At 46.6% G+C, this 22134-nt stretch overlaps 1 protein-coding gene across 1 annotated transcript in view; it reads right to left on the bottom strand.

Annotated features, from left to right (window-relative positions):
• Window positions 1–21797, bottom strand: part of LOC118228199 (collagen alpha-1(XXV) chain-like) — a 118561-nt gene extending 96764 nt beyond the window's left edge. Inside the window, exons 1-2 of the mRNA XM_035419537.1 lie at window positions 21043–21797; window positions 20759–20828 (exon numbers count right to left, since the gene is read on the bottom strand). Coding sequence (XP_035275428.1) covers window positions 20759–20828; window positions 21043–21339 — 367 coding nt within the window. The 5' untranslated portion in view covers window positions 21340–21797. The remainder of the gene's footprint in view (window positions 1–20758; window positions 20829–21042) is intronic.
• Between the last annotated feature and the right edge of the window lie 337 nt (window positions 21798–22134).

Genomic DNA, 22134 nt, shown 5'->3' with positions numbered 1-22134 from the left:
AATTCATCAGAAACGTTTGCGTCGCCACAGAAGAAAAACAACACCGGTAATGAACAAAAGGAGAGCACAAAAAAAACGAAATAAATAAAACGGGAAAAACCTCACAAAATAAACGCACAAATTAAATAAAATGAAAGCAAACCAAACTAAACAAAAGTAATTTGGATTCAACTGTCCGTTTACGTTACGGGACCGAGTCAGGATGCCAGATCATTTCCTCTTTCAGCAGAAGTTCCCAAGCCCTGCCTAATGTGAATATTAGATAAGTACTTTCCAATATTATACAACACAAATTTACACAACCCATATGGGACACTACCCGTATTCAATATGAACATAATATTTCATCATTCTCTGTGGCTACATGTCAACTATCAATGAATGATTATGGTTATAATGGTTAATTTTCACCTTGTCTCTGGTAGTTCACATTTTAAATTGTTTTAAATGAAGAGGATATGACTCCTAAATTTAATCTCTATTTATATGCTCCAATTTTAAAGTCTAACTGGTATGCTTTAATGGACTTTGAACACATCAACCAGCTAATTAAATTTAAATTTAAAGGAGCTGAGCAGTAAAACATTTCACACACACAGTAAACCCCATTAATGGAGTTTTCTGTATTTAGTTTTTGCAAATTACATTAAGAAATTCACTTGGTCATATTTTTAGACCTGACCATGTGAAATCAGTCATACTGAATCTTTTCTGACCACTTATTTATTGGAAATGTTGCCTGTCATTGTGTTTTGTCAGGAATGTGAAACATCACAGAAGCATTCTCTCAAAAGCTTCTGATTATTTATTTAACCCTTTGAAGAGAAGGCTTTTTAAGAATGTTTTTCCCCCCCAGAATTTTAAGTCAAAAAGTTCTAGAACTCCACTACTTACAGTTACCAGTATTGACGGTCACATCAGCATTAGAATGTTCACTTAAGGACCTTCTAATCACATATTTGCAACCTCACACCTTAAAGGGTTAAGAGTGAGAATCACAGAGCTTGCAGAAGAATGGTGGGCACAACGACAGCTTCAGAGGAAGAGTATGCTTCTTCATACATGCACATAACCCTCACACCATACCAGCTGTCTCCACACAGCCATGACCTTTAACCCAGAGACTTCAGTCCACTTAGCTGCCTGGCCAAAACAAGAGAGAAGCTGTCCTCTCTGCCATCCGAACATGAGTGAAAAGGAGGCTGGGAATTGTAGTCGACACAGTGGTGACAGGTGCCAGTGAGTGGAGCGTGGAGGTATGTGGGTCACTGAGTTGACTGACGGGTCAGATGGGCAGGGCGAGACGACAGAGCATTCCGTCTGTCGGGCAAAGGATCGCTCGCGTGTGTGTCTGAGATCGCACTGCAAACTGGGCATGAGTGTGCGTGCATGTGTGTGTGTGTGTGTGTGTGCGCATGATCACACTGCAAACTGTGCTGGTATGAGTGGGTGTGTGTGTGCATGATCACACTGCAAACTGTACTGGTATGAGTGTGTGTGTGTGTGCGTGTGCATGTCTGTGTGTATGCGCGTGAGAGAGTGTGTGAGAGTGCATATGTATATTTATACATATGGGCTACATCTACCTCTCTCCATTCTCTGTAACCTCTGGCTTCCCATATGAGAAATTCTATTGGGGGGGTGCGTTTCAGGGGTGCGCTCCGTTTCAGGGGGAATGTGAGGTTATGTTCCTGTGGCTGCTTGACTGCTGCAGTCCTCCTCACACTCAGCCACGGAGCACAACGTCCCTGAACGATCCAGAACCCTCTTCCTACCGAGTCACAGACACGGAACACACCGTCCCTGAACGATCCAGAACCCTCTTCCTACCGAGTCACAGACACGGAACACATCGTCCCTGAACGATCCAGAGCCCCTCAGACCGGGCCACACCAGAGCTGTTTTTAACGGGTCCTCTTAATCACCATCCCGCCCCAAACCGGGAACATGGGGGCTTAGAGATGGGGGCCACACTCTCAAACACATCCTTAACCACAGAGATAGATAAGCCTTGGTTCTCATGCAGACACACACACACACACACACACACACCCCTCAGCAATGTCTGACAGCTACAGATAAAACAGCAAAGTGATGTAAAAGCTTTGGGAGCTGCTCCAACATGGCTGCCTGTCTGCAAAGCAAACCAGCCTGTGATGGGAACCAGAGAAATCATCTTCTCCATTGGACTGGAAAAGGGACCATGGCAGGAAGCTGACAATCCTGAGACAGGAAGTAGCATCACCCCTCATATTTCACACTGACAAGGAGCTGTTTGACTGTGGTCAGGGTACTGCCGTTTAGTTTTCTGTATGTGTGTGTGCATGTGTGTGTGAGTGCATGTGGCTGTGTGTGTGTGTGTGTGCGTGCTTGTGTGTGTGTGCACACGTGTATGTATGTGTTTGTGTGTATGTGTGTGTGTGCTTGTGTGTGTGTGCACACGTGTATGTATGTGTTTGTGTGTGTATGTGTGTGTGTGTGTGCGCGCGCATAGACTTTCTCTCTGCTTTGTGAGACTGACTCAGGAAGCTCAGCTGACGCATTCAGTCTTTCAGTGGGAATATAAGTGCTGAAGCCCTGCAGATAGCAGCGCTGCTTGTTCACTCTCAGCACAGAGACGCAGCATCGCGTTCCTGTATCTCCACTCACAAGCCGCTCTGGAGCCAAAAGCAGCACTGCTCCTCCCTCATCCCCTCTTCCCCCTCTCTCCCTCCCTCCCTTTCTCCCCCCCCCCCCCGTCTGTGACATGTTATTCCTGAGTAACTGAAGTCCGATCCAAAGAGGGCGATAGTGCCACCACAAATCTAATCCCTGTTATCTACTATAAAACTCAGCTTGGTTTCTCTCAGGGGAAATTCAGTCTGTTCTAAATGGAATGACACGCTTCTTATGCAGGGATTTCAAACTCCAGTCCTGGAGAGCCAGTGTCTGTAGGCATTTTGTGGTTTCAGTGTCTTTTTTAACCCAATCAATGGCTGAAAGTAATTACTAAAGAGCTCCAACACACCAAAAACATGCAGGCACCGTGGGCCTCCAGGACAGGACTTCAACCTGCAGCCACTGCAACACTGCAAATATTATCCATTATACAAATACTACAATTTTTCGGTTAGCAGATTCTCCCTCTGCGATTGTACCCTTCACTCCAGGACAGATCTGCTATGAGAGGTATGGGACGGTTCCAAAAACAAGGGGGTGGGTCCCAGCAGCTGACTAGGGACTAAGAGCAGCCAAAGTTGAAAAATCAGCCAGAGAGACTTATGGGAGAGCGTGACATCACAGCAGGGTTTTTCCAAACACATCACCTGCCTAAATGACAGTTATGAGATGCAATTGCAGATAGAAGTCAGCCACCACCTGGCAGGTCATGTGCTACTATCACTTTAGAACATAACACTTTAGAGTTATAACTGGATAATAAAATGTTAATAACCAAAACAACAAACAAACAACATCATCATCATCGTATCATAGCAATAACAATAAAGACTTTATTTGTAAAACATTTTTCATGTAGCAATTTAGTGCAAAGTGCCTCAGAGAGCAGAGCGCGGATATACTAAATACACCAATTAAATTTAATGGAGACGCGTCCCAACAAGAATGTGCAGCGGTTCAACTGTAGACATTTCGGGATAAAGATTAGCATTTAATGAAGAGCTTAATGGGGCCTAATCAATGGAAAGCCCAGCCAGAGATAAATCTGTAATATGCATATCCCAGGGCCAGGGTTAGGAGAGGCTTCATACCCCAGGGCCAGGGATAGGAGATGCTTCTTAACCCTTTCAACAGAAAGTAAATTTTTTGTTGGTGTTTTTTTTTTTTTAAGGAATGTTTTTCTTTTTTTTTAAGTCCGTGTTCTAGAACTTCACTGCTTTCAGTCACCAGCAGCAGCTGTGACATCAGCATTAGAATGTTTTACTAGTCCTGTTAGCTTTCACCTCAGCTGTAACCTGCTCAACCCATTTTATCTGCTGTCTACTGCTTTACACCAGGCCGGCCAGTGGAGGATGGGTTGAAGAAGACAAGGAGCTGCTGTAAAGTGCGAGAGATCTCTCTGACCTCAAAGAAGCCTTCTTCCTGCCATCCTTCCTGCTTTTTTACGCGTCTCTGTTTTGTGTTGAAACCAGGACCGGCTCCTCACTTTGAAATCTGCGCAGTGCTGTGAACCATCAACCTGTCGGTCATGTTCAGAACAGCCTTATGAAAAGGAGACTACCCTTCAAACACTTCAGCCTCAGACCGGCTCTGAGCTCAGATGCATTTCCTGAACACTAAACACGTTTCACCATAGCTCTCTTTAGACCAGAGGGTGCACAAAAAAAAAAAAAAAGGCCTAATCCGTTTTGGGATTTCGTTCCAACCTGCACTCTTAATGAGATGGTTAGATCATTCACCTGATCTCACATCTTTTTAACACCCTCGGTAAAACCCCTTGCCTGTTGGCAACACAGGAGTGAAGCAGTACTGGAGTGGAAAAAAGAAATACCATTAAGAAAATTGAAGGCTGAATATTTGGGCGGGGACAAAAACTGGAGGTGCACACCGGTCCTTCAGGGAATGGAGTTGTATCTCCCCACTTCAGCCCGGTTCAGCCCGGTTCAGCCCGGTTCAGCCCGGTTCAGCCTGCTTTAGCATACTTCAGATGAAATGGTGGTGAGGATGAGACCAAATTAGCAGCCATCAGACATCGCTGAGAAGCAAAATGTTACACCACCTCATTATGGCCCAACCGCTCCTCTCTCTATCACTAGTGAACAGACATGACCCTCCCCCACACCCCCAAATGGGATTTTTTTTTTTGTGATAGCCCAGTGCCCCCCCCCCCCCCCTCGCCCCCCATGGCCCAGAGTGACAGGGTCACCTTCACCCGTCACTCACAGCAGACCTTTGGGGGACGGGGGCGAGACGAGGAACAGAAGTTGGCGCAGTCCAATTATAGAAAGAACCCAAAGGGGTCAGTGCTGTGAGAAAACCAACAGCCCAAGGAGATGAATGCCGAACACACACCGGATCTCCACAGAAAGGCAGAAACATATTTTATTTGTTGTGCAACGGCTGGTGAGCACTGGAAGGGCTACACCCCTGAGGGCCTATCCCTATGGCAACAACCGCACATTGCGCAATCAGACGCTCGGCTCCCAGGCGGTGCTTTGGAGCTGCGACGGGGTTCGCCTCTGTTCCCAGGAAAAAAATATCAAAAGAAAGCGAAAACACTGCCTTAGCGATATTCCCATCAATATTCATCCGGCCTGCAGCTTCCACTGGGGGCCCCGCAGAGCAGGAAAAAAAACATCGTGAAGCACCAGAGTTAAAAAATCAAGACTCCTGTGTATGAAACAATCAGGCTAATTCACCCAGGGGCTTTCGTTTGGCTTATAATTCTGGGGTTGAGCATGTCAAATTCCACAGCCACCCACCCCCCACCCCCCACCCACCCACCCAATCTGAAGAAATCAGGTAAATTATTATGGTTAACGTGATTATTTTGCGGTTTATGAACCTGCAGCTTGCAGGAACGCGCGCGGCTGTGGGCGCCTTCGTCGCGGCGCGGGCGATTAGCGCTCGCTGCTCCCGCTCAGCCGCCCCCCCCCCCCCGCGGAGAGGCCGTCCGGAGATTCCGCTTTAAAACCCACGCCGGACGTTTCGAGGGGCACCGCGAACGGGCCGAGCCGCCGGGCCGAGCCCCTGCCCGAGGTCGTCCGTCCGGAGACGCCCCCCCCTGCCTGAAACGCGACCCCGCCGCGGCGCTGGCCAAACCCCGCTGCACTTCAGTCAGAAGCCCGCGGCTACCACGACAGCCGCCGCGGCAACAGCTGCACGGGGGGGGGGGTGCAGGAGGGGGCGTCGCCCTGTCACCGGGGCCCGAAATGTTCCGTCTGCCCCTCGGGGGGGGGGGAGGGGGGGGGGGCGGGTGGCGGGGGGTAATGGGGTCAGGGCGCTGGGAGTGTGCTGCATCACTAACAGAGAATATTTCAGCAGCTAAACGACGACGGCCCACCGCAGCCAATAACCGCGCTGCCAGAAATGTCTTCAGCCCAAAGCATTCTGGGATGGATTTAGTGCATTTCATTCATCGCATGCCAGATCACTGGAGGGACGGGCAGCTAACAGTAAAAATACATTTAAAAAAAAAAAAAAAACCATTCACCGCCCCCCCAACAAACACAGAGAGGCAGGTTTCTTGCTGATCACTGAATGCAAAATTGTTCCGGTGAAGAACTAAAATAACACGCTTCAATTATCCTGCACACATTTTAAAACCCCTGGAGATCAGAGGCGAACCCGACAAGCACAGATTGTCCGCTCGCTACCTAATTTCCGTTTCGACGACGATGACTCATGCACCAGTCACAGTACTAAAAAAAACCACCTGCAACAAGTGTGTGACGTCAATCAATATCCTGCCTCTAAAGAAAAAATAATAATAAATCACTTGCTTAGATACCAATCTTCATTTCACACACCAAGGCTAGCTACAGCAGCAGTACAATGCTGAAGCTCCAGTCAGCCAGCGATCCAAAACAGTAATTCTCTTTCAATTTCAATTCAATTCAAAATGCTTTACTGGCATGGCATACTTCAGTGTGTTGCCAAAGTTAACAAAACACATTACAACGTGCATAATGTAGTGTAATGCCTTCAATTATGAAAACATAAAAAAATAATAAAAAAAAAAAAAACATCTAATAAGTACATGCAAATACATGAACTTAAGAACAACATTAATAAAACAACAAATCACAATTCATTATAATTTATTAACATTAAGGGTCACAACTGTACCCTAGGCTGTGGCAGGTAGCTACACATTTTGTGCAGCCAAATTTTGGCAACACCTTCTCTCTCCCAGGAGAATTTTAACTTTCGATCATCAACTCTGGCTGTGAGATTCGTCAAGCTCATGCCATTTCAAACACATTTTATTTGTGCAGAACAGCCAGTGATTCTCCATAGAGTCAATAAAAGTAATTTATATATAGTGCATTTTAGAAAGGGGGGGGGCGGGGTTCTGTGTAGAGAGTAAGCCCCCCCGGCGTGACTCAGGACTTAACAAGATGCTACACTAAGCGGGGGGGGGGTGGCTATTTGTGGATTTCACGTCAACGTCCACTCTTAATTATTTCATTAGGATGATAAACAGGCTGGAGCATGGGGCTGTGTACTGAGCATGCATCCTCAGAGAGAATGCCTAACTGGGTCTGGGTCTAAACTGGGTCAGAACTGGGTCAGAACTGAGCCCGCACAGGCGAGTACACAGGCGAGTACCTCTGGGCCCTCCAAGAGATGAGCGCCCCCTGATCAAGAGAGATTTCTGGAACGCCATGAAACAAAGGCTACTGTGGCCTTGATGCATTAAATACTGTTTTCGCCCAATGTTCACCCAAGTGTACACTGTACACACTTTGGCAGGGGAACATAGTGCGGTCCGATTAAAAACCAACCTGGGACGAGGCTCAGGAGAGTGGAACTGAACTCATAAGAGCTTCCTCCACGTTCGGCACAACTACCATCACTCTGATACTGATACACACTCTTTACACTACTGTCAATCAGAAGCTCAATGAAACAGAGAGGGGGGGGAGAGGGAGAGAGAGAGAGGAAGAGGGAAGGGATAGAGACAGAGAGAGCAAACAAGGGGGAGTGTGAGTGTGAGAGACAGACAGTGGTAGCAGAGCCACAGACACGAGTAGTGGAGACAGGAGTAGTAGATACACAGACAGGAGTAGTAGAGCCACAGACAGTGGTAGTAGAGACACAGACAGTGGTAGTAGAGACACTGACAGTGGTAGTGGAGAGACAGACCGTGGTAGTGGAGAGACAGAGACAGTGGTAGCTGTGCTTCTTTCACAGCGCAGCTTCTCAATCTGCCATCTGCTGCTCTGGCCTGAGCCAACATCAATCATGTGTCTGATTCTCCGCTCCGAAAGGAAACAGAAAATAAATAAACAAACGAATGAATGAATGAATGAAGGGCTCGTCCGGCAGGCCCCTGACTGAGAGTAAATACACAGATCTTAACCCGTGGCCCTCTGTGCTGACACATCTGTGGCCTTCCGCCAAATTCCCATCATTCTTCTCACACAAAAAAGCGGGCAACAAAACAAGGGCTTCAGACACAGCTGGGGGTGATCTCTGGGGCGATCTGCCCCCCAACCCCCCCTGCTCAACGGTAGACTACACCTGTGGTCCAGGTGAGCTCTACAGAAGAGCTGTATGGTGCTCTACAGGTGATCTCCTACAGTTGAGCTGTGTTCTACAGGTGAGCTTCTACGGTTGAGCTGTGCTCCACAGGTGAGCTGTACTCTACAGGTGAGCTGTGCTTTTCAAAGAGACACAGCTGCTCAGGTACGGAATCCAGGAAAGAGAGTGCTGCGAATTTCCATGGCAACGCTCCCCAGCACAGTTTGACACTTGTGCAGATGCCCGAACGTGAGAGCACAGCCCCAGAACCCCAGAAAGAGGAAGCAGCTCCTCCGAGCGCCAGGCGGGTCTGCAGTTTGACCGCACGCAGAGCGCGCTTTTTAAATAACATGGGGGGGGGGGGGGGGGGGGCGATGGAACGGGGGCCCGTCCATCACTCTAGCCCCGCGGACCACCGCCGCGGAGACGCTCCCGCTTCCAGCTGCGCGAGCGCGAGTAACGAGACCGAAATAACACGGGGGGGGGGGGGGCGAAGCCGCGGCTAGTAACCGTGGAAACAGGACACGGCGCACCATCAGCCCCAGTTCCGCTCCACTACTGCCTCAAGGGCCCCACGGCAACGCTCACACAAAAAAAAAAACGCAGGAGTGCATAAGGCACGAGAGCAGCAACACATCCCATAATGATTAATATCCTGAATGAAAAATGTACAAGGGCTCTGTGCTGAGGTCGGATATTACTCAGAACAGGACAATGAGGAGATTCGTCATCTTCCGCTACTGTAATACTGGCATCCTCATTCGTTAGAGATCTTCGGACACTTCTCTCATCTGTGTACATTAAAACAATGGCAGACTCATACTCACAGAAAGTCAAATTCAAACTATTCAATGACGGAATTTACTTCTCTTCTTGGCATAAATGATGTGGACTGAAAGGGAATCTTAATCTTAAGCAGTGTTTTTTTTATTCGTTTTTTTAAAAAAAATTTTAAATTTAAATTGTACGTTTGAGTTTTTTGAGGGTTCCGTTCCGTCCAGTCACAAGCAGTGTCTGATTTCTTCATCTAAATCCATCAGATTTGATGATTGAGGTGCAAACACAGAAAACCAGGTGCGGATCAGATATGGCACAACGAGATTTCAGTCACAACGAGATTTCAGTCACAACGAGATTTCACATCGCCGGGGGCGATCGGAGCCCAGTCGGTATCAGATCTGCACATAAACACCCCCCCCTGCGTCTTCTCCCGTCACCAACATTCGACAGACCATTAACATCCCATAATAAGCATGGAGGAGTCGCGAGACTGGATTGCCAGTGGGCAAACAACGCGTGACTAACCGTAAAGCTCTCCTAAACACACTCAGTCATAGGATACTGCCATGTGCCCGTTCCAGCAGAAGACCATTTTGACCCTAGCATTAACCTACCATGAGTTAACCACACTCGGGTCGAGATGGAAAAAAAAAAAAATCCTCTGTTGCGAAAGACTTTGATCGGAACCTTCCGCATTCCTTTTGAAGGCAAAACCAGCGCCAAAAGGTCTGAGCTAAGCAGCAAACTCTACAGCTGTTCAACATTTCCAATTCGTGCGCTTTTCAAATCTTTTCTAGGCCTCCAGAACGTTATTAAACCTAGGCTGCAGATGGAAGAGACTGCAATTTGCCTACTGATGGATCAGTGACAGATGGATGTTTACAGCACAGCCATCGAAGAGCCAAGGGGACGGAGCAGCAACTTAACACACCTAGAAATATGTATTTATTCCGGTCCCGTTCATTAGCAATGCTGAAGCGTCTTCAGCATTTTGTATTCCGCAGAGAAGAGGGTATTTGGAAGTGAACTCCAGGGAGAGAGTTTAGCTGGAAATATGCGCCTAAAAATCAATAAGCCATTTCCCTGAGTCAACTTTATAGATGCATTATAAAAACGTTCAATACAAAAGAGAGCAGAGGCCTGTCCCATATATTTTGTAAGCCCGTAGATTCATTTACACAAAATGCAATATTTACGTTTATACGGAAATGTCTGATATAAAAGTGACCGTTTATTCCCAGCTCCCTCTCCTTTCATACCCATGTCTTTAACACAATAGTTTCTCAGAATAAATTGGTTATCTGACTCCGATTAATTATTTTCAGAAAGCGCAATATAATCTCTGACTCAGCGGCTGTTTGCGAGGCTTGAAAAACAGCCGTTTGCAGTCGGTTTACTTGCGCGCAACTTTAAAAGGAAAAGCAATCAATCTGAATTTCTGAAGAAATAATAAAAGGGCATCCAACAAAGGGCAAAACACATCTAATTTTAATTAAAATGTCTGGCTCTATCCCTTCATCAGTTTAACCTTTCAGTCACAGAAATCACAAATTGGGGGGGGGGGGGTGAATATTGTGAGTTTACACCAAGATATACTCATTAAAGTCAAATCTTAAAATAACTGACCACATTTTTTTTTTGATGTTCCAGCATAGATCAGTGGTGGATGGATACATGAAAGATTGATGGATGATGAATAAATGGGTGGATGATTAATTGATTGATGATGGGGTGATGATGGGTGGGTGGATGAGGCTGCTGCCTTTTAAAAATTCAGCAGGTACAGTTTCCTGTACTTTCAGGATTAGTCCAAGGACACAATTTTCAAGCTCATTCTTGGGTCTAAGGTCTATGAAATACAGATCAGGAAGTAAGGACAGCGCCCACGTTTGAGACTCATATGATGTTCCAGTAGGAGGCATTATCCGATCTTCCTTATCCACATTAAATCCGCTCGCAATGGAAACCCCAAAAAACCCACATCCAGCTTAAAACAAACAAGAGCCCCCCTTTAAGAGGTTTTCCCTCTTCCCCATTTACCCAGAAACGCAGGATGATTTCACCCATTTCTGAGGCCAGCACACACCGCACATTTTTAGTTTCAGGAAATAAAAGCATGATAAGCAATAGAACAGGTTTCTATGGGGGCCAGTACTGTTGACATTCTTCAGGTTGACCGTTTAATAGCTTTACAGAGGACACTGGTCTCCTCCATCTCACTGCCTCAGTCGCTTACCTTTCTTACCAAGGAGTTGAAAATAACAGAAAATGATAGAAGGGCATTCTGGGATATGTAGGCTCCATGCAGCACTGTTGCCTGTAGTCCTGCTAACCACAAAAATGTTCAGTGTTCCATGGGTGGTTTTCCCCTCCAATGCACCCGGTGAGAGATTGATTGGGGATTCCTCTTTTTCCCAGGAATCTTGTGGCTGGGCGGTTACTTCACCCCAACTTGATCCCTGGCAACAGGTCTGTTTTCCTCCCATTGCACCCCCTCCCAAACTTCCACAGAACTCATACATTCCCACTACAAGTCTCCCCCTAATTTCATAGGAGAGATGGCATGTTCCAAAGCCATAGAGCCTGCGCCAAGTAGGGGAAGGGATGGCGGGTGGGGGGTTGCACATAAATGGGAGCCACCCCTCCCACAGGAACGTGACTTTCCCGCTTCCCAAAGTCTGGCTACTTTCCGAGGATGCCATTAGGTGGGAAAATTGAAGAGGCTGATTCTTTTTTTTTTTTCTCCTTTCTTTCTTCCACCCGACTTTTGTTCTCAAAAGCAGATCAGCACCTACAGTCTGAAGGGTCTTCCAAAGAGCAAGATCCACCAGTGGTGGGGGGCTGCTGCCTTTCAATGGGGAAAGATGCGCATCTGAAGGGGGTTATGGGTAAAGTGCCCTGATGATCCAGTCACTGTAGGGAGAATCCACCAATTTAAACCAGCTTAGTGACATAAAGAAAACAACCCACAAACCGTACAAGTCACCCCGAATAAGGGCATTCACCACATGTAGGTGATGCAACAGTAAGTTCATATTAAACAGAGGGGTGGGAAAACACATTGGGACTCTGTTAACTTATAATAAGATTACTATGACCAGAACCGTCACTCAAGACACAACTGGTAAAAAAAAAAAAATCCAGCAAAGATATCCAGCTCTGAAACAGGAAGTGACATGGTGTGACTTAAAAAGTGGGAGGGGGGTTCTCTGCTCTAGATGCTCACTCTCTGATCCCTGTTTTAAGAACTTCAAAGCAATAAATAATCTTTTTTTTAAATACCCAGTATGTATCAGGCATGCATGCATGCTTCCTGTTTATTTATCCAGGAGTTATTTCTGATTCTTAGTGCCAATTATGGCATCAGTGTGACAAGCGCACATTAAAGCAAATGCTGATTTCTTGCAAACTCACCAAGCCAATAAGACTTAATTTTTACAGTCCATTAGCTCTGCCATCATTAAGCGCAGAATAACGCCAACCCCCTGGCACAAAGCAACACAATAAACACAAAACTGCATATCCGCACAGAAACCCACACATCCGCACGGAAAACCCGCACATCCGCACGGAAAACCCGCACATCCGCACGGAAAACCCGCATATCCACAAGGCAAACCCCATATCCGTGAAGCTCCTGCATCCCCAGCCCACTACAGGACGGAATCTTTTGGACCCGCTGCTCGGGAATGCCGGTGGGTGTGATCGGAAAAGTCTTTAGTGGCCCACAGCGTTGCACGGTCGGGAAGAGACACCAAAAAAACCACAAGGCCTGGAATCATCCGCGCTGACGCGGACAGCCAAAACACACACGCGCTACGCGCTACGTGAGAAAACTCACTCCAGCAGGGGGCAGACTACTGAGCTCAGAATGCGATTTTATAGACTACCAAAGAGTGCCAAAGAGCACAGACTCACTGGGGTCAGGTTCAAAGTGCTGGGGGAGGAGGAAGCCTAATGAAGGATGAAGCTACTTGTTCATCATTTTTCCTCGAATAAAAAAAAAAACGCTCATAGTAATGTGTCAGTACTGTATATTTCCACTTACCTGTCTCTCACCTAAGTGACCCACCGGATTATCCAACGCTCTCATTTAAATGTTAATGTCGTATTCTGATCTAGACTGACAGCCTGGTGAAGTGACAGCTTTTACACAAGTATAGCACATTAATGGTGTGTCCATGCTTAAGCAAGCTGAGCACCTCCTTGTGTGCCTGCCTTCCCGCCCGCCTGCATGTGTGTGTGCGCGTGCCTAAATAAGGAGGTAGGGGGGTAGACTGCCTTTAACCCAGAAGCAAAAAAAATTCCTACTTCCCATCCCATTTTCCATCCTGGCACGACCTCCTCTCCATCCCCATTCACTCTGGGCTCCGGGCTGCTCTGTTCTGGGTCCTCTCTTCTGGGTCGGATCAGCTCAGAGGCATCACCGGTTTCTGTATCCCATAACAGGTTAGTGTGCCGTACATGCCCCCCCCCCCCCCTCTAAGACACCGGAATCCACGCTAACCAGAGGGGTGAGGGAGGGGTGGGGGTCGTTTGCACCCCCCAGCACCCCTCATTTCCAGTGACTGATCTGATTAGGTTGACAAGGAACAGATCGGTGGGCCTGGCAGCACTGAGCACTATGAGGAGTTTGGGGAGATGGGATGGGATGAGATGGGGGGGGGGGGGGACATTATAAGTCACTGGCCCAAAAAAACACAACTTTTCTGGAATTCAGAAGGTCTTTGGAGGGCTTGCGTTATATTACGTTACAATCACTTGGCAGACTTTAGACTCTCTCAACCAGAGGAACAGACAGTAGTGGAGCGCATCAAGTGTGACTCCTAGGAATGCAAAAATGCAAGGGCATCCAGGAGCGCGGTTTTGTCCCAAAGCCTGTGCCAGTCTGTTTTATTTTTATTTGTGTATTTTGGGGGTGGGAGACTAAAATAAACACAATTGCGCAAAGTTTAACCAGGATGCAGGGGAACCATGCAGGAGAGAGACTTCAGCCTGAGACTGAAGCTTCCTTGTGGTAGCAGAGTTGACCAATGAGAACCTGTCCCCTGTCCAGCTGATTTTACAGACAAGTCCTTCATGGGCTGCCCTATCCTGTTCTACACACTGCTTTAAAAGGTGCTGCTGATTGGATTGCTGATTTTCACAACCTTTTATGGTTATCAATGGCATTTCTGTATCCAATGATTAGTTTGCCACACATGCGCACACACATCGTTGTGCAACATCAAACTGATCACAATCTTGGTCAAATGGTTGAAATTAGTCATAAACATGAACAATCACAGTTAACAGTTACGTCCCACGTCAACATAAAATCAGCTTGTTTTCAAACCAATGCAGGTTCATGAGCTCGATATCCAGAAGGAAATACAAAAACACATTACATCTCTAAACTAATTGAACCCATTCCTTGTTGTTTTAGCAAACAGGTCGATATAAATAGCATAAATGTAAATTAGCCAGCCGTTTTTTTGTTTGTTTGTTTATTTATTTTTTTAATTAGGTTAATCCGTGTGCCACTGAACACAGATCCTTGCTAATCAGGTACTGACTCAAAGCCATAAATTAGATCCAGTGCTCGGCTGAAATAACCCAGCATAAATCTCAGATGCTTTGCATCTTCAGGCGGCTTTTAATTCCTTCCTGCTTCTCACGACCTTTTCCTTCCATGAGATTACACCCCCTAATGCCAAGACTTCGATCCAACAGCACAGCGCCAACACATTTTTAGGGACACACCAACTTGCACGGTGTGACACGGCAAAGCCTTTGGGATCTGCGTGGACTCAAACTCGCAAGACCACACTTACCCCTGATCAGCACCCGCGCCTCCACACAACTGCAGCAAAGCATTAACGAACGAATCGCCCATGAAAATCCGCTCCCATCGATATGCGGATTGCATTTTAATCCCGTTATATTTATTAAAGACAGCCAGCATCAAATTAACCTTCCTTCAGATGGGTCTGATTTAGCTGAAAAGCTACATTACTTTCTGTCCACGAGCAGGTGAAACTCACCCTACAGGGAGGGGGGACGGGGACGGGGGGGAGGAAAGCAAGCCAGGATCCCTAAAATAGGTGAACTCACACACAGCAATATTATAAACACGGAGGGCACACAGGAGGGCATTACTCACTGGGGGGGGGGGGAGCGAGGGGGGGTGGGTGGGGGGGGGGGGCTCACACTGTGGAACGGTGCCACTGGCCTGGCGGGCGGGCAACACGCATCACAGCTATAACGGCAGGAGTAATGATGCCCACCGATGCCGCCCTCCTCCTCCTCCTCCTCCTCCTCCTCCTCTTCGTCCCAGTTCCCGAGGCAGTCTCTCAGGAGTCTCGCCAAGAAGCGCCCAGCAGGGCCATTAAAAAGCTGGTAGACGTCCATGACAGATCCCACCCCCACCCCCCCCTCCTCACCCACCCCCACCCCCACCCCCACCCCCCCCCTCCTCACCCACCCCCGTCCCGCCCCCTCCCCTTCCCTTTGTACTTTAATGCAGTGGACACAGTCCAGTCCCCCTGTGGCATCCACTGTAAATCAAAAAGCATTTTTCTGCCCGGAACCCTGGGGAGCGAGATTCAATGTCAATGGGGGAAAAAAAAATTATAATTTAAAAACGGCTGCCTTGATCATTCCATGAGCATACAGTGCCTCCTTGTCATTTCTGTGGTTTTTAATTTTTTTATTTTATTTTTTATTATTATTATTTGGAAAACTGCCATCCCTGGCAAAGCTGTGTACCAAACTGCTACACTGGGATCCATCAAATGCCCCTTTATGTGCCCGTTTAATAGGAAATCAAACTCAATCACAGCATTTACGATGATGAAATGGAATATCGCAGATGTAATATAAAAAGACGGGAAAAAAATACACAATTCTGAAAGCTTATAGGACAGTTGTGCATTTCTGAATCGCTTAATTTCCTGAATTCACGTTCAGGTAGCACGACATTGATCGAGGCCTCCCACAATGCACCTCTGCCTCTGAGGCTGCACAGTGTTGGACAACTGCAGTTTCCGGAAGCAAAAACTGCCAACCCCAGACCACCTCCCCTCTCTTCCAGGACTTCCTGTTGAGGCTTTGGTCTCTCGCCCATAACTGACCCCCCCCTCCCCCCCCACGGCGTGGGCAAACCCCATCACCCGTGAAATCAGAGCCGTCATTCCTCAATTAGCCGCGTAATCCTTTGAGTACGGGGGGGCAGGGGGGGTCAAGTCGTGCGGGCACCACAGTGTTACATGCGTAATGAGCAGGGTCCACAGCAGAGCTAGCCGAAAATTCATTTATCAATGAAATACATTCGCGGTGTACCACTACCACTCAGCAGCCCCTATTCGGCAGGTGATTCACAGAAGCAGTATCTGTCAGTTCAGCTCTTCCAATGAACTGCTCTCTTTATCCCGCTATGGTCGCCGCAGTAATTCCATTTGGAGGTGAAAACCTGAAACGGGACAAAAGGCCCAGCGCCCGTAAAAGGACCAGCCCAATTCTGACTGAAATACGGGACGTCCCGGCAGAGACGGGCGACCCCAGAGGCGAGGCCGTCACGGGCGTGAGTAACGACACCATTTCTGAGGTTTTAAGAACCTCTGGCGGGATGGGCGGGCGGGGGGACACATCAGACATCAGACGATCACTATCTGGCCCCCGCTGGCCGAATCTGATACCACCCCCCCCCCAGCGAGGACCGCGTGGCCACTCAATCTCAGATAGGACAGCACGGTCGATTAAACTCCCGAGCCGAAGACCCGGAGGGAAGGGAAATTGAGTTTTGAACGCGCGCTCTCCGTCTCTCTCTCGCCCTCGCTCACCTTACCCAGAAGCCCCTGTCTGCTGGCACCTGGAGATAAAGAATAATCTCTCGGACGAGACGGCCAGAGCTCCCGTCGGACTCCACAGCGCACTTCCACTTCCCCGACTATCGTCAGCCGCTCGGGATAGAGTACGAGCATCTGCTACAATCAGGGGTCCTAAAATCAGGGGTCCTTGAGATATTAGCATCTGCTAAATCAGGGGTCCTTGAGATATGAGCATCTGCTAAAATCAGGGGTCCTTGAGATGAGCATCTGCTAAAATCAGCAGGCCTAAAATCAGGGGTCCTCATTCTTATCCAGAACAGGCCAGTGTGGGTGCAACCTTTTGTTCCAACCAGCAGTAACACCCCTGATTCTGCTTGTCAACCCTTAGGGTCTGAGCTAAGGACCTTGATTGGTAGAATCAGGGGTCTTACTGCTCGGCTGAAACAAAAGCGGACACCCACACCGGCCCTTTCTGGATAAGACTGAGGACCCCTGTGCTAAATGAAAGGAATGCAATGTGAAATAACATAATGTCAAGGAGGGGGCTGGGGAGGCCTGGAAATAACACCCAGCGCAACTGCCTCCCACACAGATCCCAGCCGAGCCCCAGGCTAATCGTTTAAAACACAACATGGCCCAACCTGACCCACAGCACAGTGAGTAACAGTTTATACTTTCAAAACTATGAGTTGCCCTTTCAATTAATCACAAATCAAGACATTGCAGTCAGTCATTTTCTTCTGGCTGTTATTAACAACTGGAGAAAAAAAAACCGGGCAAGTAGGACAGAATAGGACATTCAAAGGTAAATGACCAGTAGCCATCTTTCTCTTGATCTAGGCGCCATCACAATTCCACCATGTACCAACATAATTTGCAAAGCGATGTGTAACTGTATGATGGTTTCTCTGAGTGAGTATCACAGCATTGAAAGAATAACAATGTGCAGTACAGTCATTGAAAAAAAACAAAACATATGTACATAAACCAGAAAAGATTAAATCTGGATGCATTTAGATGCCAGCGGAGTGCCAAAATGCAGTTCTGCAATGGATCAAAAGCCAATATCCTTGCCACTGCTGAAAGGGGCAAATGAGTAGCCAATACTGAACAAAGCCATGGGGTATTAATTTAACCCTCTGAATAGCAGGTTTTTTGGAATGTTTTCCCCCCCAAGAATTATAAGTCAGTGTTCTAGAGCTCAACTGCGTTCAGATACCAGTAGCGATTGTAACGTCAGCATTAGAATGTTCAGTTAATAACGTCCTAACGACATATCTGTGACCTCACACCTCAAAGGGTTAATGGTAGCAACGCTCCTAATGACTGTAATGGTGTTAGTCACCATCTCTGCCCTTACCGTTATGATCACGGTTAATGTTAATAACAGAATTACGACTCCCCACTGCTGTGTACTTATTTTCATTTGGGTGATTATACCGGTAACATACATACAAACGTAAAAAGGTACGATTCTCCATAGTAGCACCACGTAAAGAGGAAAGTGTGCATTTTATAGGACCTGTAATTCATGGAAGATGAGGTAATCCGTTTATTAGCGCTCATTTTTTGCTGTGCAGAGTCCTTAACTCCACGGGGTTCTCGCCACTTTAGCGAAATACTTCAGTGGTGTTGTTACAGTTGCTGAAAAGCCATTACCAAAAACAACTAGGAAGAGAAATGAGAAGCGTGATCACACATATATAAAGGGCCAATTTAACCGCAGAAACTTTAAATGGGTTTTTACTACAATGTGCATATTGTCAGACATTTCAGCCACTTTGCATCCATCTAAAAGAAAGCGCACTAATTTTGTGAACAGTCGCACTAAACCCGAAACCATGCGTGTTAAATATTATTGCACTAAATAACCTGTCTCCAAATGACCGGTAGTTACAGTGCAATGCCGTTGGTTAAAAACACAGGAAATATTGTCACGCAACTCCGAGATGCAGCTACAGTACATGCTTGTTAGGTCCAGTCTCTGGAGAAGTACACTGCAGAGGATTTTACACAGGGCCTACTGCTTATCTGCCGACCGACAAACAGGCACTACGTCTTCATGCTCGCTATAAGGTAGAGATGCCACAAACAGAATCCATTCGATAAGAAAAAACTTTCTTTAAACCCATAAATGTGGTAAATGTCCCTTTGGCTTCACCCATAAACAAACAAACATTCAGTCCACAGTACATTAAACTTTGATTCCTGTAAAAATATTGGAGCGTCGTAACCACAGGGCATAAATAAAACAGAATGCACATTTTTATGTATTCGTTGCATCGGTTTAAGCAGTTGCATTTGCGCAAGGAACAAAGGATATCGTCCCAAGTTGTTTTGCCAACTTTTTTTTTTTTGGTGATCTGAATCATTTTCCTGGAGGGAGAATTTTAAACTGCTGGTACAGTGGGAGGGGAAAAGCAACCGTTACACTTTTTGCATTTCTATGGACTGAGTAGAAAGTTGGTAACTGGACAAGTCGTTAAGTCGGTAATCAGTCGATGCATATCGCCACGCTGTAACTGATGTTCATAATGTTCAAAAAGCCGAAAAGGCACACAAAATTTGTCAGACCGAGGATCACGTGTAACTTCGAGTCAAATTTGTTGGATTTTATTGCTCATTCTAACGCATTAACGAGGGCCATAGGGATAATTTTATATCCGCCGCAGAACAATGCGGCTGACAGATTCCCATTTGATGGGAGAGGAATGTTCCAAGTATCTGCGTTTCCATCTGCTGGTTGGAAATAGTCATTTCTGTTCATTCTTCTCGGGTGAGCTGGATTAAATGTTGTCTCAATTTTACAGTTCGGTAATCACATTAATGACTTTACCCGCTTTAAATTAACATTATTTTCTTCCAAGTTCGTTTGGGAAATTTCCAGTTCAGTTACCGGTCCGGAGTACACCAGAAGGAATACTGTTTCAATCCAATCGCGATGTCGGTTTGCGATCTAGCACGCTGACACCTCGTCAAGCAAAGAACCTGTACACCTCACCATCCCAGATCTATGTTGCTGCACATTTTCAGCCCGGCCAAACCCATTTACGCAGTGTGGTAACGGAAATAGCAGCTTTTCATACGTTTCCTAAACTTGTCCCTGATTTAAAAGCAATTAGCAAGTGCTTCAGTATAAAATAAAATCCAATATACACGCATATTAGACCCAGGCAGACCGCAACACGGACACAACATTCCACACGATCTTTTTCAGCGGAAACTACAATCTACAACCTTCCTTTAGATAATACATTTGTTAGTTTGACATTTTTGTCTTTCATGCCCCATGTTTTATCAGACAGGAACGGGATACGACCCGAATAACTGCGCGCCCATCTCCTTTAAACGGAACTTGCCGCGAGCAACTGTACGAGCAGCGTATCTTCGTGCACCTCCGCCTAGTTATTTCTTGCCAAGTGTGTCAGTAAGACTTGGCGAAAGACAGGTTTATAGCTGCGCTGTATCGGGGTCCAGTAAGAAATCGGTTCGATAGATCTTTTTTCTGTATAGCACCATTTACAAGCAGACTGACCTGATAACTACAGCACACATCAGGAGACAGGCTCAAGTGACACGGCACACCTTTGATAATATTTGACATATACCGTCGGCCCCGCATAGGCAACAGCTGGACCAACGGATAAAACTACTCTCAGAAAAGGTCCCTCTCTTGTAGATTATTACATGGTCAACATATATAATTATTTTTTAAAAACGTAAGCATTATTCCCATATTTTACGAGTAGTGTCATTCATGTTCAGTTCCAGTGTTGTAACTTTAATGAAGCGCAATTTTTGAATTTGCCCAAACTTAAGGCTCACATCCTAAAGGCGCATCCTAAACAGCCACAGAAACGACTAGGCTACAATGCCATGGCAGGACAATGCAGGGGATCTTTTCAAACGGCTGCTTTTACAGATATTATTCTCGGTGGTTAATTCTGCCATTCCATAGACAGACACCCTTTATCGCATTGCCGTACCTGGAGGACAGCTGCAATCTGCCGGCGCTTGTCTCGCTACCCGCATCTTGGCCAAATGTTCATAGGACCTCTGTCAAAGGAAAAAAAAAAAAATATGGGAACAGTTTTGACTGCGATAAACAGTTTGCTTGTTTATTTGTGATACCACATATACCAATATGACATTTGTTTTCTAAAAAGGTTTCCCCAAAAGGAACATTTATATTTATAAATAATCTACATTTGTGCACACATGTAGGACAGGGGCGATTGAAATGATTAAATGAGTGTAAATGAGTGCATACCTGTGACAGAAGTTGATCGACTCGATCGTGAATCATTGAATTTAGCTTATCCAATGCAAAACCGGGAACCGGGCGATACAGAAGCTCTGCGTTCCCGTTTTCCAGTTCCGCCACACGCTCTTTAATCTCGGATGTTTGCACACTTAGAAAAACGCAGTAGGCGAGAGACACGACTGAAAACATCATGGACAGGACGCTCGCAAAAGTCCTGCAGCAGTACTGGCGCCTGTGAGACACCACTTTCCTCTCCATGTCGTCCGTGCACCTTGCGTGTCCGTTTCTCTCCGTAGCCTTCATAACGGATTCTCCACGCTGCAAAGCCACATGCACCGCGCGTGCAATTCCGGGCACAGAGGGCGCAGGCTTGACTCGAGGGGTGACGCGAGCTGGGGATAGAATGTTGTAAACTGGAGATGACGGTCGATACCAACGCGAAGAGCAAGTTCCAGCGGCACTGTGGACACGCTCCAAAGCAGGTCCCCCTCCCCGATCCTGCCAAGTAGCCGTGCACCCGGTGGTGATTCAACCTGCCACTTCACCAGTGAGCAGATTCAAGGGCAAACCTGTTGCACACCTAGGAAAACCTAGAAACCAAGAAGTCCTTTGCACTCGAACCAAAGAAACGAACCCGGTTCAGTAAATCGTCGAGAAGTACAGCGAGAACACAGAACTCGCGCAATGGGCGACCGCGTTTAGGCACAGCACTAATTGACTGACGTTACCGTCTCGGAGGGCAAATAGCCTTCCGCTGTACGAATTGAATTGGCTGCAGCACTGTCTGATTAACATAATTTATTGGTACCATCTGGTTGATGCCAATGACATCAAATAAAGTGTTAATATGCATAGGATGGGCAGCCTATGTTTGTTTTCACAGTTCAAAGGTATATATAATAATATTACATGAGCTGTGCCAAGGTAAAAATATGTATCGATGTAATCCTTTTTTTATTTTACCATATTTTGTGTGGACAGATCAAATGAACATTAGAAACTGATTTTAGGATGAAGTTCTCCCTTTAATTACTGCTGCTAAAAATGTAATGAAAATGTTTATCTTATGAGATATAATAATTTAAAAAATGACCCATC

The sequence above is a fragment of the Anguilla anguilla genome, chromosome 5, assembly GCF_013347855.1.
Source record: "Anguilla anguilla isolate fAngAng1 chromosome 5, fAngAng1.pri, whole genome shotgun sequence".
In the NCBI taxonomy this organism is placed as follows: Eukaryota; Metazoa; Chordata; class Actinopteri; order Anguilliformes; family Anguillidae; genus Anguilla; species Anguilla anguilla.
The sequence above is the reverse complement of the archived record's forward strand: the minus strand, read 5'-3'. Positions and strand labels throughout refer to the sequence as shown.